General features: G+C 38.4%; 1 protein-coding gene across 1 annotated transcript in view; it reads right to left on the bottom strand.

Annotated features, from left to right (window-relative positions):
* The window catches only part of LOC131226008 (UPF0481 protein At3g47200-like), a 31,413-nt gene that overhangs the window by 8,600 nt on the left and 9,523 nt on the right, over positions 1 to 13,290 (bottom strand). Inside the window, exon 2 of the mRNA XM_058221645.1 lies at positions 11,022 to 11,100. Coding sequence (XP_058077628.1) covers positions 11,022 to 11,100 — 79 coding nt within the window. The remainder of the gene's footprint in view (positions 1 to 11,021; positions 11,101 to 13,290) is intronic.

Raw genomic sequence — 13,290 nt, 5'->3', positions numbered from 1 at the left:
CATGTTATGTATAATGAACCATATAGAGAACTGCCACAACCACAAAGGTCGAATTAAGAATCATTATGGCAATAAAGGACGATTGGAGAATTATCAAGGCCGTTAAGGCCAACTACAGAAACTTTATGGCCATGAAGGTCGTCAAAGAGCAATCACAGCTGTAAAGGCTAAACAAAGAAACTTACCAGCCACACCAACACTCTTATCCATCACCCAACATGCCGTCTACACAGTGATCCGGCAACAACAACTAACAAGGACTAATTAGGATGGACAATTCTAAGAATCAAGAGAGTACAGTTAAGCCAACAAATGTTAGATAGGACCAATGGACAAAAGTTGTCCATCCAAAGTTTTCTAAGCTAATGGATGAAATGATGCGAACTCAAAAATGTTGTTGGCGGAGGCAACAGGCCTCCCTCAAAGCTTAGAGAGCAAAGGCCAGAAGAGATCATAATATATTTTGGTTGGTAGTAAACTTAATCAAGCCAAGGGCGAATGTGTCTGAACAACGACATGAGGGAAAATGACCTATCATGGAAGGTTCTAACATGGTGGACTTCTTCCTTAATTATTCGACATGTGAGGATGATGAGAACTTCCTGAATGAAAATCTACTTGACAAAAGCCTTTCGATCGAACATTGATGGTTGTAGATATATTATTAGAGACAATGTCAAAATCCATTGAAGTTCATTCGATGTCATCGAATCCCTGCATTAAGATTTTCATATAAGTGAAATACAGTTCTGCTCAATGTCAACGAGTGACGTTCAATGCCATCAAAGGTGACCTTCGATGTCATCGAATGCTAGTTAGATGTCATCGGGATTTTCTTTGAAAAATGCTTAGAGCTTGCTGGACAATTTGGTTCACTTTTTTATGTCATCGAATGAACTTGATGTCATCGAAATTTAAAATTCGATCGATGTCATCAAATTTATTTTGATGCTATCAAAGTGCCATCCAAAAAATCCATATTTTTCATGTCTAGTGGCTAGAACATTTTGGTATTGTGTTTGATGACATCGAGGGTCTTCGATGCCATCACCGATCTATCGAAGCCATCGAACAGTCACGTAGAGTTACACAGAATTGTGTAAGTATAGATTTTTTTTCCTATTTTGATTATGATTCTCCTAGAGGCTATATATATGGGTGTAATTGGGTATCTTAAGGCTTTCTAATTCATTCCTATGGTTTTTAAGGGTATAGCTTGGTGATTCGGGGCTTGTTTAAATCGAGTAATCTCTCTCTTGTAATTTTATGCTTTTACAGTGCGTTACTGTCGCTTTGTGCTATGGGTTTTTCTCGAAAAAGATTTTCCATGTTAAATTTGGAGTCTTTGTTTTGGACTTGATTGTGCAATTGGAATACTTTGCTTAATTCGTCTATGTGTGCTTCCACGATCCTCTAACAAGTCGTACCAAAGATTAACATTGGGGCGTAGATTGAATTTGAAAACATAGTATCAATGGCTTCTAATCCTAAGTTTGATGTTGAGAATATTACAGGAAAATAACTTTGAATTATGGAAGGTCAAGATAATTAACTCCTAGTTCAGTAAGGTTTGGATGAAGCCATCCTTGAGAAGCGACCGAATTCTATGACAAATGAATAATTACTGGAACAAGATGGATAAGAAAGTGAGAACCTCTATCCAATTGTGCTTAAAGAATATGTCCTTTATAATGTCATGAGAGAAAAATATAGCAAGTACATTGGTGAAGTTAGAGGACATTTATGTGAAAAAAATCTATTAAAAATTGTTTGTGCTTGAAGCTTCAGTTGTTCAATCTAAAGATGGCAAAGTGGGTTGATATTGAGGTCCACATTTGTAACTTTAACAAGATAATTTGTAAATTACTGGATGTGGAGGAAACGATGAAGGATGAGGATCAGGAATGCATTATGTTTAATTCTATCCCAGTTTTGTATGAGTCATTCAAGGACTCGTTGTGCCCCTGTAGATCGACCATTAGCATCAATATCGTTATCTCAGCCCAATGAGAAAGAAAAGCAGTGACGTGGGTGCCTCTACTGATGAATTGATTATGAGGAGATAGAATTTTGAGCAGGACAATGGATCTTCTCGATCGAGGTCCAAATCCAAGGGCAAAGATAAAGAAAAGTTGAAGTGCTGGAATTGTGGGATGTATGGGCACATAAAAAAGATTGCACAAATCTTAAGGCGAGAAAAGAGACTTGAATGCTTCTTCCAACGAGGCCAACATTTATGAGTTTGATGTAGGTGTGAGTAAAAGTGATGTGTTGTTAGTGTCGATGGTCAGACACTTATACAATGATCGTAAGAATGAGTAGATCATTTTGGATACTAGGGCATCATATCACATGACTCCTCATCGGAGTTGGTTCGCCGGTTACAGAGAGTACGATGGTGGCTAGTATTTATGGGCAATGATAATGCCCGTAATGTAGCGAGTGTTGGATAAGTGCGCATCAAGATGTTTAGTGGCATTGAGCGTGCTTTGATTGAGGTGAGACACGTTCCTGGTATGAGGAAGAGCTTGATATCTCTCGGTGCACTCGAGGAGCTTGGGTGCAAATTCACTGGTTTTGATTGTCCCTAAAGTTTCAGAAGGGGAATTCATTGTTATGAAGGCACATAGGAGTAGGAACCTTTACAGGTTGAATGAGAGTATTTCATTGGGTGTAGATGTAGCATCTATAGCGAATTCCACATATGTACGTATGTGGCATACATGTTTGGGCCACATAAGTGAGTAGGGCATGAATGTACTTTTTTACTGTTGTTTAATTCTATTTTTTAAATCTTTTAATTTAAGTATATGCGATATATGGTACACATTTAAGGTTATCTTTTAAATTTGAAAAACATGTATGTAAGAGTGTTATTGACTATGTGCATTCAGATGTATGAAGGCTAGCGCCCGTGGTTTCTGCTGGAGGGTTGCCATGGTTCATCATGTTCATTGACAACTATTTCAGAAAAGTATGGGTTTATTTTATGAAACTTAAATCCAATATTTTCATCAACTTTAAGCAATGGAAGGTGATGGTTGAAAAAAAAAGTGAAGGTACTAAGGACAAATAATGGTAGAGAATTTACTTCAGGTGAATTTAATCAATATTATAAGGATGAGGGGATCACGAGGCACAACATAATGCACCGCATATTAGAGCAGAACGGTGTGGCTAAGTGGATGAATCAAACTCTCTTGTAGAGGGCCCGATGCATGATTAGCTAGTAATGCTGGGTTGGATAAGAAATTGTGGACTGAGGCCATTAATACGGCTTGTTACTTAGTGAATCGGTCAACTTTTACAGCCATTGATTGTAAAATTCTAGAGGAAGTCTGAAGTAGTTAGCAGATAGATTACTCGAGATTGCGTATATTTGGTTGTAACACTTACTCTCATGTACCGTCAGTTAAGAGAAATAAGCCGGACCAAAGGGCTAAGAAATACATCTTTGTTTTGTGATAAATGAGCCGGACCTAATAAGTTGTACGCTTTCCTTGTACCTTGAAGAGAAATAAGCCAGAACAAAGATTTTCATTTTTCAAGGAAATAAACTAGACCTAATAAGCTATACGACTGGGTCACAGGGAAAATCATCAGTAGCGGTGACGACAAATTTGACAAAGGATCCTTGTCCGGTAAGACTGAACACGAGGACTCGAAAAAGTTGGTTGTGGACGTTCATTAGACACAAATGATACTTAGGTTGATACAAATACACAGATAGAGGTACAATAGTAGGTGGAACAACCACCTGTGAGAAGGATCCGCTACGGGATCATAGGTGATAGGCGAGATATAGGGATTACTCAAATATCATTTTTTCCCTTATGTGGATGAGGGGGATCCATTTACCCTTCAAGAGGCTCTTGATGAGCCTGATGATGAGATGAACACCTTTTACAAAAATGAGATGTGAGAGCTAGCGGAGCTTTCCGTTTTTCGAAAAGCAATAGGGTGCAAGTGGATCTTCAAGAAGAAACATGATAGGTACAAGAAAATATTGGTAGTGAAGGGATATGCTAAGAGAGAATGTGTTGACTTCATTAAAATATTTACACTAGTTGTGAAGCAAGTATCTATCAGATTCGTGTTGACGTTGGTTGTCTAATATGATTTCGAGCTGGAATAAATGGATGTGAAGACTTCTTTCTAGAAAATTGGAAGAGAAAATCTACATGAAGTAACAAAAAAAATTTGAAATAAAAGGGGTAAAGAACAAGGTTTATAAGTTAAAAAGGTAATTGTACGGGTTGAAATAGTCGCCTAGGCAATGGTACAAAAAGTTTGATTCTTTATGGTAAGCTAGGAATTTACCAGGAGTGAATATGACCATTATGTCTATTTCAAGACACTGAATGATGAAAAGTTCATTATCCTAGCGTTGTATGTTGATGACATGTTGATTGTCAGTTATAGCATATCTAAGATCGGCTTATTGAAGAATCGGTTATTAGGGACATTTGAGATGAAAGATCCGGAGCCACAAAGAGGGTTTTTGGCATTGATCAAGAATGGGATGGACAAGGTAAAGCTGGTCAACATTCTCCACATTACTCACTTCATGCTATCTTTAGAATGATGTCCTAAAATAAATGAAGAAAAGTAGGTAATGTCTCGTGTGCCTTATTTAAGCGTGGTAGGCAGCTTGATGTATGTCATGGTCTGTATTAGACTGGATATTTTACATGTGCTTGGTATTGTTAGCAGATACATATCTAACCCCGAAAAGTAACACTGGGAGGTGGTGAAATGCCTACTATGATACATTTGAGGTACGTAGGACTACGTCATATCTTTTGAGAAATCAAGGGGCAAGTTAGTAGGTTATGCGGATTCTGATTATGCAGGCAGTGTGGATGGTAGAAGGTTGACTTCTGGATACTCATTTATACTAGCGGGTGAAGTAATCAATTGGATGTTAAAGATTCAGTTTATGGTGGCTCTTTCCATAACCGAAGCTAAGTATATAGCAGTGACCGAAGCATTCAAGGAATGTATTTGGTTGAGGGTGATGATAAATCAGTTAGGTCTTCAGCAGGAGACCATGATGGTCAATTATGATACCGAAAGCATGATCAATTTAGTTAAAAATTATGTTTATCACTCGCATACTAAACATATTGATGTGCGTCACCATTTTATCCGACAGGTACTCGAGAAAGGAAGCGTGACTCTAGAGAAAATTCACACAAGCGCGAATCAGGCTGACACGCATGCTCATTAAGGTGGTTCCCTTAAAGAAGTTTAAGTTCTGTGCAACTTCTCCGGGATTAGTGAAGACGTAAAAGGAAGACAAAGGATGCACAAGAAGCAATAATGAAGCTATGATGTAAGATGAAATTAGAGAGGAGGAAATGAAGCTATGAAGAATGAAGATTGAAGGCATGGTGGAGATTGTTGTTAATGTCTCAAATCTTTTAGCAATAGAGTCTGTCGATGCCATCGATAGACCATTCGATGCCATTGAGAGTTGTTCGATGCCATCAATAGATGCTTGATACCATCGAGAAAGTACAGAAATCACATCTTGGTTGTTGTACACTTTAGGTGTCCCGCTCGATGCCATTGAGAGGAGTTTGATGCAATAGATGAGTCGTCGATGCCATCGAAGTGCCATTGAAAAAATCTGAATTTTCCATGTCTAATCATTGGAATGTTTTGGTGTTATGTTTGATGACAACGAAGTGCCATCAAAGGTTTCATTGAACAGTCGCCCAGAGTTATACAAAATTGCGTAAGCTTGGGATTTGTTTTCTATTTCGATTGTGATTCTCTTAAAGGTGTAATCAGGAATATAGGGTATCTCAAGGCTTTCTAATTCATTCCTAGGATTTTCAAGGGCATAACTTAGTGATTCGAGCTATGTTTGAATCGAGTAATCTCTATCTCTTGTAATATTCTATTTTTATAGTGCATTACTGTTGTTTTGTGCCGTGGTTTTTTCCTGAAAGAGTTTTTTCACATTAAATTCAGAGTCTTTGTGATTAGGCTTGATTGTGCGATTAAAATACTTTGCTTGATTCATCTCTATATGCTTTCGCGGTCCCCCAACACGATCCACCCTCCACAGACTGTCTCTCCACGTTAAACCTTTTCCTTTTGTACGAAAGGACTTTTCAGTACAAATAAAATAGAAACGAGAAAGGGATTCTTATAGTTGGTTGCAGAGAACCACTGCGAAATACTTCCCCAAATGAGGAATTGAATACAACATAAGAGCGTAGACCCAAATTACAGCTAAACTTAGCAGCTACTTAATTAATGTTACGGATTACACTATAGAATGTAAATAACAAATGAAAAGTAAATGATTACACAAGGAAATGTAATTTACTTGGTGAAAAAGTAGAATGATTACACTAAGAAATGTAATTGACTGGTAATTGAAAGGATTATTGAAAGATAATGTTTGGTTGGTGCGAGATCCCATTCCTATTGAATTCCTTTGCTATTTATAACTTTTCCTTGGACATCTAAATCATTCATATGTTCTGATGGTTGCTATAACCGTTCAACAATACTTAGCCTTCTTTGTTTCTTCTTTTGCCATTTGTCTTATAACCGCTCCTTTATGATTGCTTTTTTATCTGCAGCTTAAACAATGACGTAGCATTGTTTGATGTGCTCTAACTGTATTACCATAAAATCCTCTTTATATATCTCTGCAAATCTTCAAATACATTACACGGATCCCTCTATATTATGCGTAACTCATTTCGATTGGTTCCTGTAGGAAATGACGATAATAGAGATGAACACACCTTAATGTTTTTATAGTTTTTATTTGTCATCCAATCTATTAATAAGTTCATATAATCCTGAATGAAGTGAAAAAAACAAATATCAACTTGATCCAAAACTTTTGTGGGCCATCAATGGTCAATCACAGCTGTTTCCTATGGTATAGTCCAACTGATAATTGGATTTGCTTTAGTTTTTAAATAATGCCCTAAAATTATGTGGAAAAACGAATGGACAGCGTGGATACAGAATACACATATCAAGGTGGGCCCCATGGTAAGGGCTGCATCATCTTGGGTGACGGGGGGTGTCAGCTAATCTGCTCCCCTGCTCCCGAACAAGCAATGGATTTTCTTGATGCGTGAAATTCACGTGGGCCCCATAATGATATTTTTCTTAGATCTACACTGTTCATCTATTTTTCAGATTATTCTATTATACCAACCCAAAATCAATGAAGATCCAAGGCTGAAGTGGACCACACCACTGAAAACAGAAGGAATTGATTATACCATTGAAAACTTCTTGGGGCCATGGAAGCTCTAATCAAGCTGATATTTGTATTTTAACTTCATGCAGGTAACTGTGTGATCCTGTGAACAGGTTAGATGGAAAATAAGCTCCACAGTTGGACTTAGAAAAGTTTCAACAGTAGTTAGTTCAATCTCCACTGCTTTTCCTGTGGTGTGATTTAGTTGTGCTTTGGATGTACCTTATTTTTGGGCTCATGATCTAGAATTATCTAGAAAAATCGATGGGTGGTTCACTTGAGCTTTGGATGTGCCGTATTTTTGGACTCATTCTCTAGAATTATATGAAAAAATTGATGGACGGTGTAGATCTAACACAAAATTATGGTATGATTCAAAAAAGTTACACACGTTAAAAGTTAAGTTGCGTAGCTAGCAATCTATTTAGGAGAGAAATCCTATAAATCTGGCCTATCTTGTTAGCCAGAGTCATCGGAAATAACGTGGAACAATGAGAAGCGACGACACTCAAAGTGCCTATGCCCTCAACACAGACTATCCGCACTCAATTTAGGTTGCAACGTGGAAAGCATCCAGGCCCTAAGTTTTTGGGAAGGAATAGGCAATAGGGAGCTTGGTCTCCTGTAACTTATAATAACTGCTTCTGCGTTAAATATATCCCACCTATTATTAATATTTTAAATTATAATGATTAAATATCTAGTCAAGCCCGTTCGAACATCCAATTGAGTCGGTTTTTCGGTTTTTGAGCCATGATCCATTCCCAGTAAGTGCTGTCGTACTCACAAGATTCCCAGCGATAAGAGACGCTTATTAAGTTGGACGTGGATAAAGGAAAAGCTAGCTTACATACTCTTGTCAGTATGTGATGGTTAGTACGGGTCCTTGCTCTTTCTCGGGTGGTAGACTCTCGAGAGTTTCAACACCCAGTCAAGGGTTCGAGTATCATAGGTGGTGAAATTCTATATTGGCGTGAGTGTGTGGGTGTGTGTGTGCGTGTTTAAAGAAAAATAAAAAATAAAAAAAATGTAATGGGAAGTACAAATATTGCACGTAGCAACCTACAGGTAGGATACACGTGATTCAAACAAATCCCACACCTGAAATAATATCCTAATTAGTGTAGTAGTGAACACCTAAAAGATGGTTTAAATTACAACAGTCAAAAGTACAGCAAACATATCCTCGTTGATGAGGGACCAGGATCATCCAATACATCTGATTTTATTTATAACATATTTACAGTGGATTCCACCGTCATAAATCACTGCATAATTTATGAGTGCCTGTCCATCAAGCCTCTGCGTAGCACAAGCCGTCAAAACAACGGACGGGGATTCACTGCGAAAGCATTTTGCCGGAACTTCCTACCCAAGCATGCTGGGTGGGGCCCACAGCCATGTTTATAAGAAATCTAACAGTTCATCCTTTTTCCGAGCTCATTTCAGGGTAGTCGACCAAAAATGAGGTGGATCCAAACCCTAAATGGGCGACACTAGAGGAAACAGTAGAGATTCATTGAGAACCGTTGAAATATTCTTGTGGCCATAAAAGCTGTGTCTGAATAATTTTTATGTTTTTTTTCTCACTTCATCTCAGTGGTAACGACCTTATAAACAGTTTTGCAGATTTGATGGGATATAAATATCAAGGTGTACCCCATGGAGCTTTCAACAGGAGGTATTTCTTTCCCCAATTTTTCTTCTGGCGTGGCTCACTTGAATTTTGGATCCAATTCTTTTTTTCGAGATTCTACTAAAATGAGCTTAAAAAAGGATGAACGGGTGGATTTCCAACAAACGTGGAGATGGCCTCCGCCCAGCATACTTGCACAGTAACTTCCTGCAAAAGGCTTTTTGCCGGAAATCCTGCGCAAGTATGTTGAGAGGGCCAATGCATTGTGTGTGAGAAATCCATTCTGTCCACCTGTTTTACAAGATTATTTTAGGATGTGTGATGAAAAATGAGCTGGATACAAAACTCAAGTGAGTCACACGAGAGGGAAAATTGGGGAAAGAAATTCCTACCGTTGAAACCTTCCGGAGGTCCACCTTGATGCTTATATGCTATCCAAACGGGTTATAAGGTCGTTACCAATGGGATGAAGTGAAAACGCCAAAAAGATAGCATGATACAAAACTTTTTATGATCATAAGAATGTTTCAACTGTGCCCACTAAATTTCTACTGTTTCCTTTTGGGTTGACCCAATTGAGCCTTGGATACACCTAATTTTTGGTCTCACGAACTAAAATGAACTAGAAAAATGGATGGACAGGGTGTATTTCTCACAAACATATAGGTGGGCCCCACCTGTATTGTTGCACGGGAACTTCTTGTGAAATCCGCATCCCTACATTGCTACAATAATTTCTTTGTGACATCCACGCCATTCATCTATTTGTCCATCTTGCATTAGCCCAAAACCCAGGTAGACCCAAAACTCAAGTTGTCTACACCGAAGGAAGGAAAGCAGTGGAGAGGAGATACCCACCATCAAAACCTTCATGAGGCCCACTGTGATGTTAAACATCCAACCCTTTTATAAGGTGGGTAGTGTGTAAGGGATCAAACAAATACCAGCCTGATCTACAGTTTAGATGGGGCCAAGAAGGCTTTAATGCCGGCATCCCTGTCCCCATTGTTTCCATGGTGTGGCCCATTTGAGTTTCCAATCTGTGTGATATCCTTATCCGAAGATGAGGTGGCCTAAATAATGGAAGGAGTACTGGAAGTATCATGATTGGCCCCACAGAGTTTTGGTGCACAACAGAAGTAGGAGGATATACGTGTCTGAAAGAGACAGGGTCGGGAGAGAGAGAGGGTCGATGGTTTATTTAACACTCCAGTAGAGTATGAATCTTGATACTCATCCACTCAAAAATTGACACATTGTATTGATTTATTGAAATTAAAATGACAAAATATTGAAACCAATGTCTTAAAGTCACAGTCAGAAAATAAGATTGATGGAAACGCCTAACCTCTGATTTGTGGATACTTGTTTGTAGAAATAAGAGAGTAGGATATTTCATTTTTAACCGTTCCATAAATATCCAAATGAGCCTAAATTTCGTTTCATGATACTTCTAAAATGGTAATCACAGTTTAATATGACATCCTTGCATGCCATGTATTTAATTTCTTAACTAATATGAAAGTGTCAGCGTATCATCGGTCACACTCTACTACAGTATCAAGGTTCTGAAGGGTTTTTGGGCCTATTTATATGATATACTCGGGCAACTTACCACGCTTGATACACAGATACTCAGAATTGTAGTCGTGACATGCATTAGAACAATCAAAACCGACCAGAGATTTACTGTCTATAAAGTATAAGTTCTAAAATCAGATTGGGCGATCAACCCTCACCTTTTTCTTTGACACTTGTTTATCAAAATGGGATTATTAGTTTTTTTTTTTTCTTTTCTTTTTTAACCATTCAATAAATGTCCACCAATCTCATGGTTAAATAATCTAGGCCCCATAATTTGGGAAATTTGAGGGGTACTTCATTTTAAAAAATATGCCACATGGGAATTCATTTTCTCAAAGTTTTCAACCGATCCTTCAGATGAAAATCATAAAAGGCGCCTTAAGATGGAAATGATAAATTTGGGAAGTGGATTTCCACAATAAAATTTTCCAACCCATATTCTCAATATTAAAAAATAAATCCAAGCCCTCACTAATGGAATTCAACCCCCGGGGGCTGGATTCACAGGAGCCAACACAACACCTCAGAGTTAATTGGTGGAAATTCTACTAGGAGTTTACTCACCGCTACCTTTGAGGACTTCCCTAACCAGATGAAATGGAGCTAAGCGATGTTCTTCCTCAGCACCCTTCATTAGCATCACCTGTACATTAAAAAAGAAAAAAGGAAAAAAAGAAAGACTTCATTTAACAAGCTCCAACCAAAAAGTTGGACACAAGTTTCTCATAGCATTATTTGCAAACAACCTGCGCAGCAATCAAACTCTATAGGGCAATGTTAGTGTTGTGCACCTTGAAAAGACAATATGATGATCGTGTTTGAATTTGATGATCTTGTCTAAAGATCACGACAACATGAGTCCCTTGTGAACATGTTATTAATTCCATAATAAATGTGTGGGTTTTTCCTAAACATAATTAAACATGGAAAAGAAGAGGGTTTCACCCGATTAGTCCATGACCACTTAGTATGTCTTGTGACGAACTTGCGGTTATCCCTCATCATATGAGGGAGCCAATGACGAGCCAGGATGAAAAGCCTCCACCATCACACTCAACAATGAGTTTGTGCCTTTTCCCCACCTCATATGAAATTGTTAGTGTCCATGGATATGAGATTTTGGTACGGACCTATTGGATATTTGTGTTGTATGATTACTTCAAGCTCTTAGATTGAGAGAACCATCATGCTTGACTAAATCAACTTATGCATATACTAGCTTGAGTTAATGATGTAGAGAGAGTCGTGGACAGTTTCATAGCCAAGATGGATCAGAAAAGGCCCGGTTGATGACAAAAGTGATCTGGACCGTTGGACCTTAAATCGAGCGTATCTCGCAATCCGGAATGAGTTAACGGATGTAAAATATATGATTTTGGGGTAAAACGAGCTACTTTAGCCACCTAATTTAGTATGCTGAGTTGCGCAAGCCAAATTTGTGAAAAACCACCAGATCGTTGGTCGTTTCCCTGTTTTAATTCCATTTTTACTATAAATAGTAAGTTTGAGTTTGATTATAACTCTTCATCCATTGGGCTTTAGGAGTTGTACCCAACGTGAAAATTGCTTAGAATAATTAAGAGATCAGCTTGGTGAAACCAAATAAGACACTATTTTTGGCCAAAAACCTTGTGCACTAGTAGACATCATGACAGTCTATAAATAGTAAGTTTATTATTTATAGGAAGTTGCAAATTCTAAGAGTTTTAGTTGTATTTTGATTATATATGATTTCTCTCCCATTGCTTGCTATCCCTATTTAAAGAGTTGTGAACTCGGATATGTTTGAACTTGGCCCGAACTCAGTTTCAAGCCGAAGAAAATGGCTCATCCCAGCCCGAACTCAGTTCCGGGTCGGGCCGAGTCGAGCGAGTTAATCGGGCTAGCCAGGTTCGTGTACAGCCCTAAGCATGACAAATTCAAATAAGAATAAGATATAAAATGTACCAGAGGGAAAACAAAATGCATAGGCGCTTACCAGGCCTCAAGATGTCCACATTTAACCAATGGAACTTCCAATTCGTGTTCTCTTTTGTTATCCGTGCCCTTTAAATTTTCTCATGCTGCCCTTAACTAACCAGAAAAGTGATCGGCATCTAACAATGACTTGATGCTCAGGCATGATAAAGTGACATGAGGTTTGAAAATAAAGTACCACGTTTTCTTGTGTGGATCATGTCCATCCGGTATGTATTGTGCTTAACATGTGATGGTGGTCGGATGATCGAAATCATCCATCGTTTGGGAGCTATCGTGGATGTCCCATGATTGAAAATTCATGCTAAATGGTAGACTTACGGTTGATATCTTAGTTTAGTCTAAGTGATTGAACAGAAAATTTTGGATGGTAACTTTTGACTCTGAATATCAATTATCGGGATAATTCTTTTGATCGTGGCCCACCCAAAATCTGCCAAGATTTTGGATGGTTTCAGTTAACCAACCATCTCTGCATGTGGCCACATCGGGGGACCCATATCGTGAGCCTGAATCGAGACTTAGACCGAGTGCACTTAAAAAAGGTTTAATTAAGATAAAGGAAGAGGGAACAAAGGATGCAAATAAAGGAAGAGGTTAGCTTATACCACACACTCGCGGGAACCGTACACATGGCACCGCGGGGGAATGTGTTATAGCGTGACATGTGATGTGGAGCGGGTTGCCGACACTTTCATGCCGAATGTGGACAAGAGAAGATCCATTCGGAGGCGGAGGTGATTAGGACTTTCAGAACCTTAAACCAGTTGTATCCAGCAAACCAGAATGAGTTTTTTGACATTTTATATATGATTTTGGAGTAGGAGAAGCTACCTTATCCAACTAACCCGCTACA

This window comes from Magnolia sinica, chromosome 14 (assembly GCF_029962835.1).
Source record: "Magnolia sinica isolate HGM2019 chromosome 14, MsV1, whole genome shotgun sequence".
In the NCBI taxonomy this organism is placed as follows: domain Eukaryota; kingdom Viridiplantae; phylum Streptophyta; class Magnoliopsida; order Magnoliales; family Magnoliaceae; genus Magnolia; species Magnolia sinica.
This window is presented reverse-complemented; position numbering and strand designations above follow the sequence as displayed.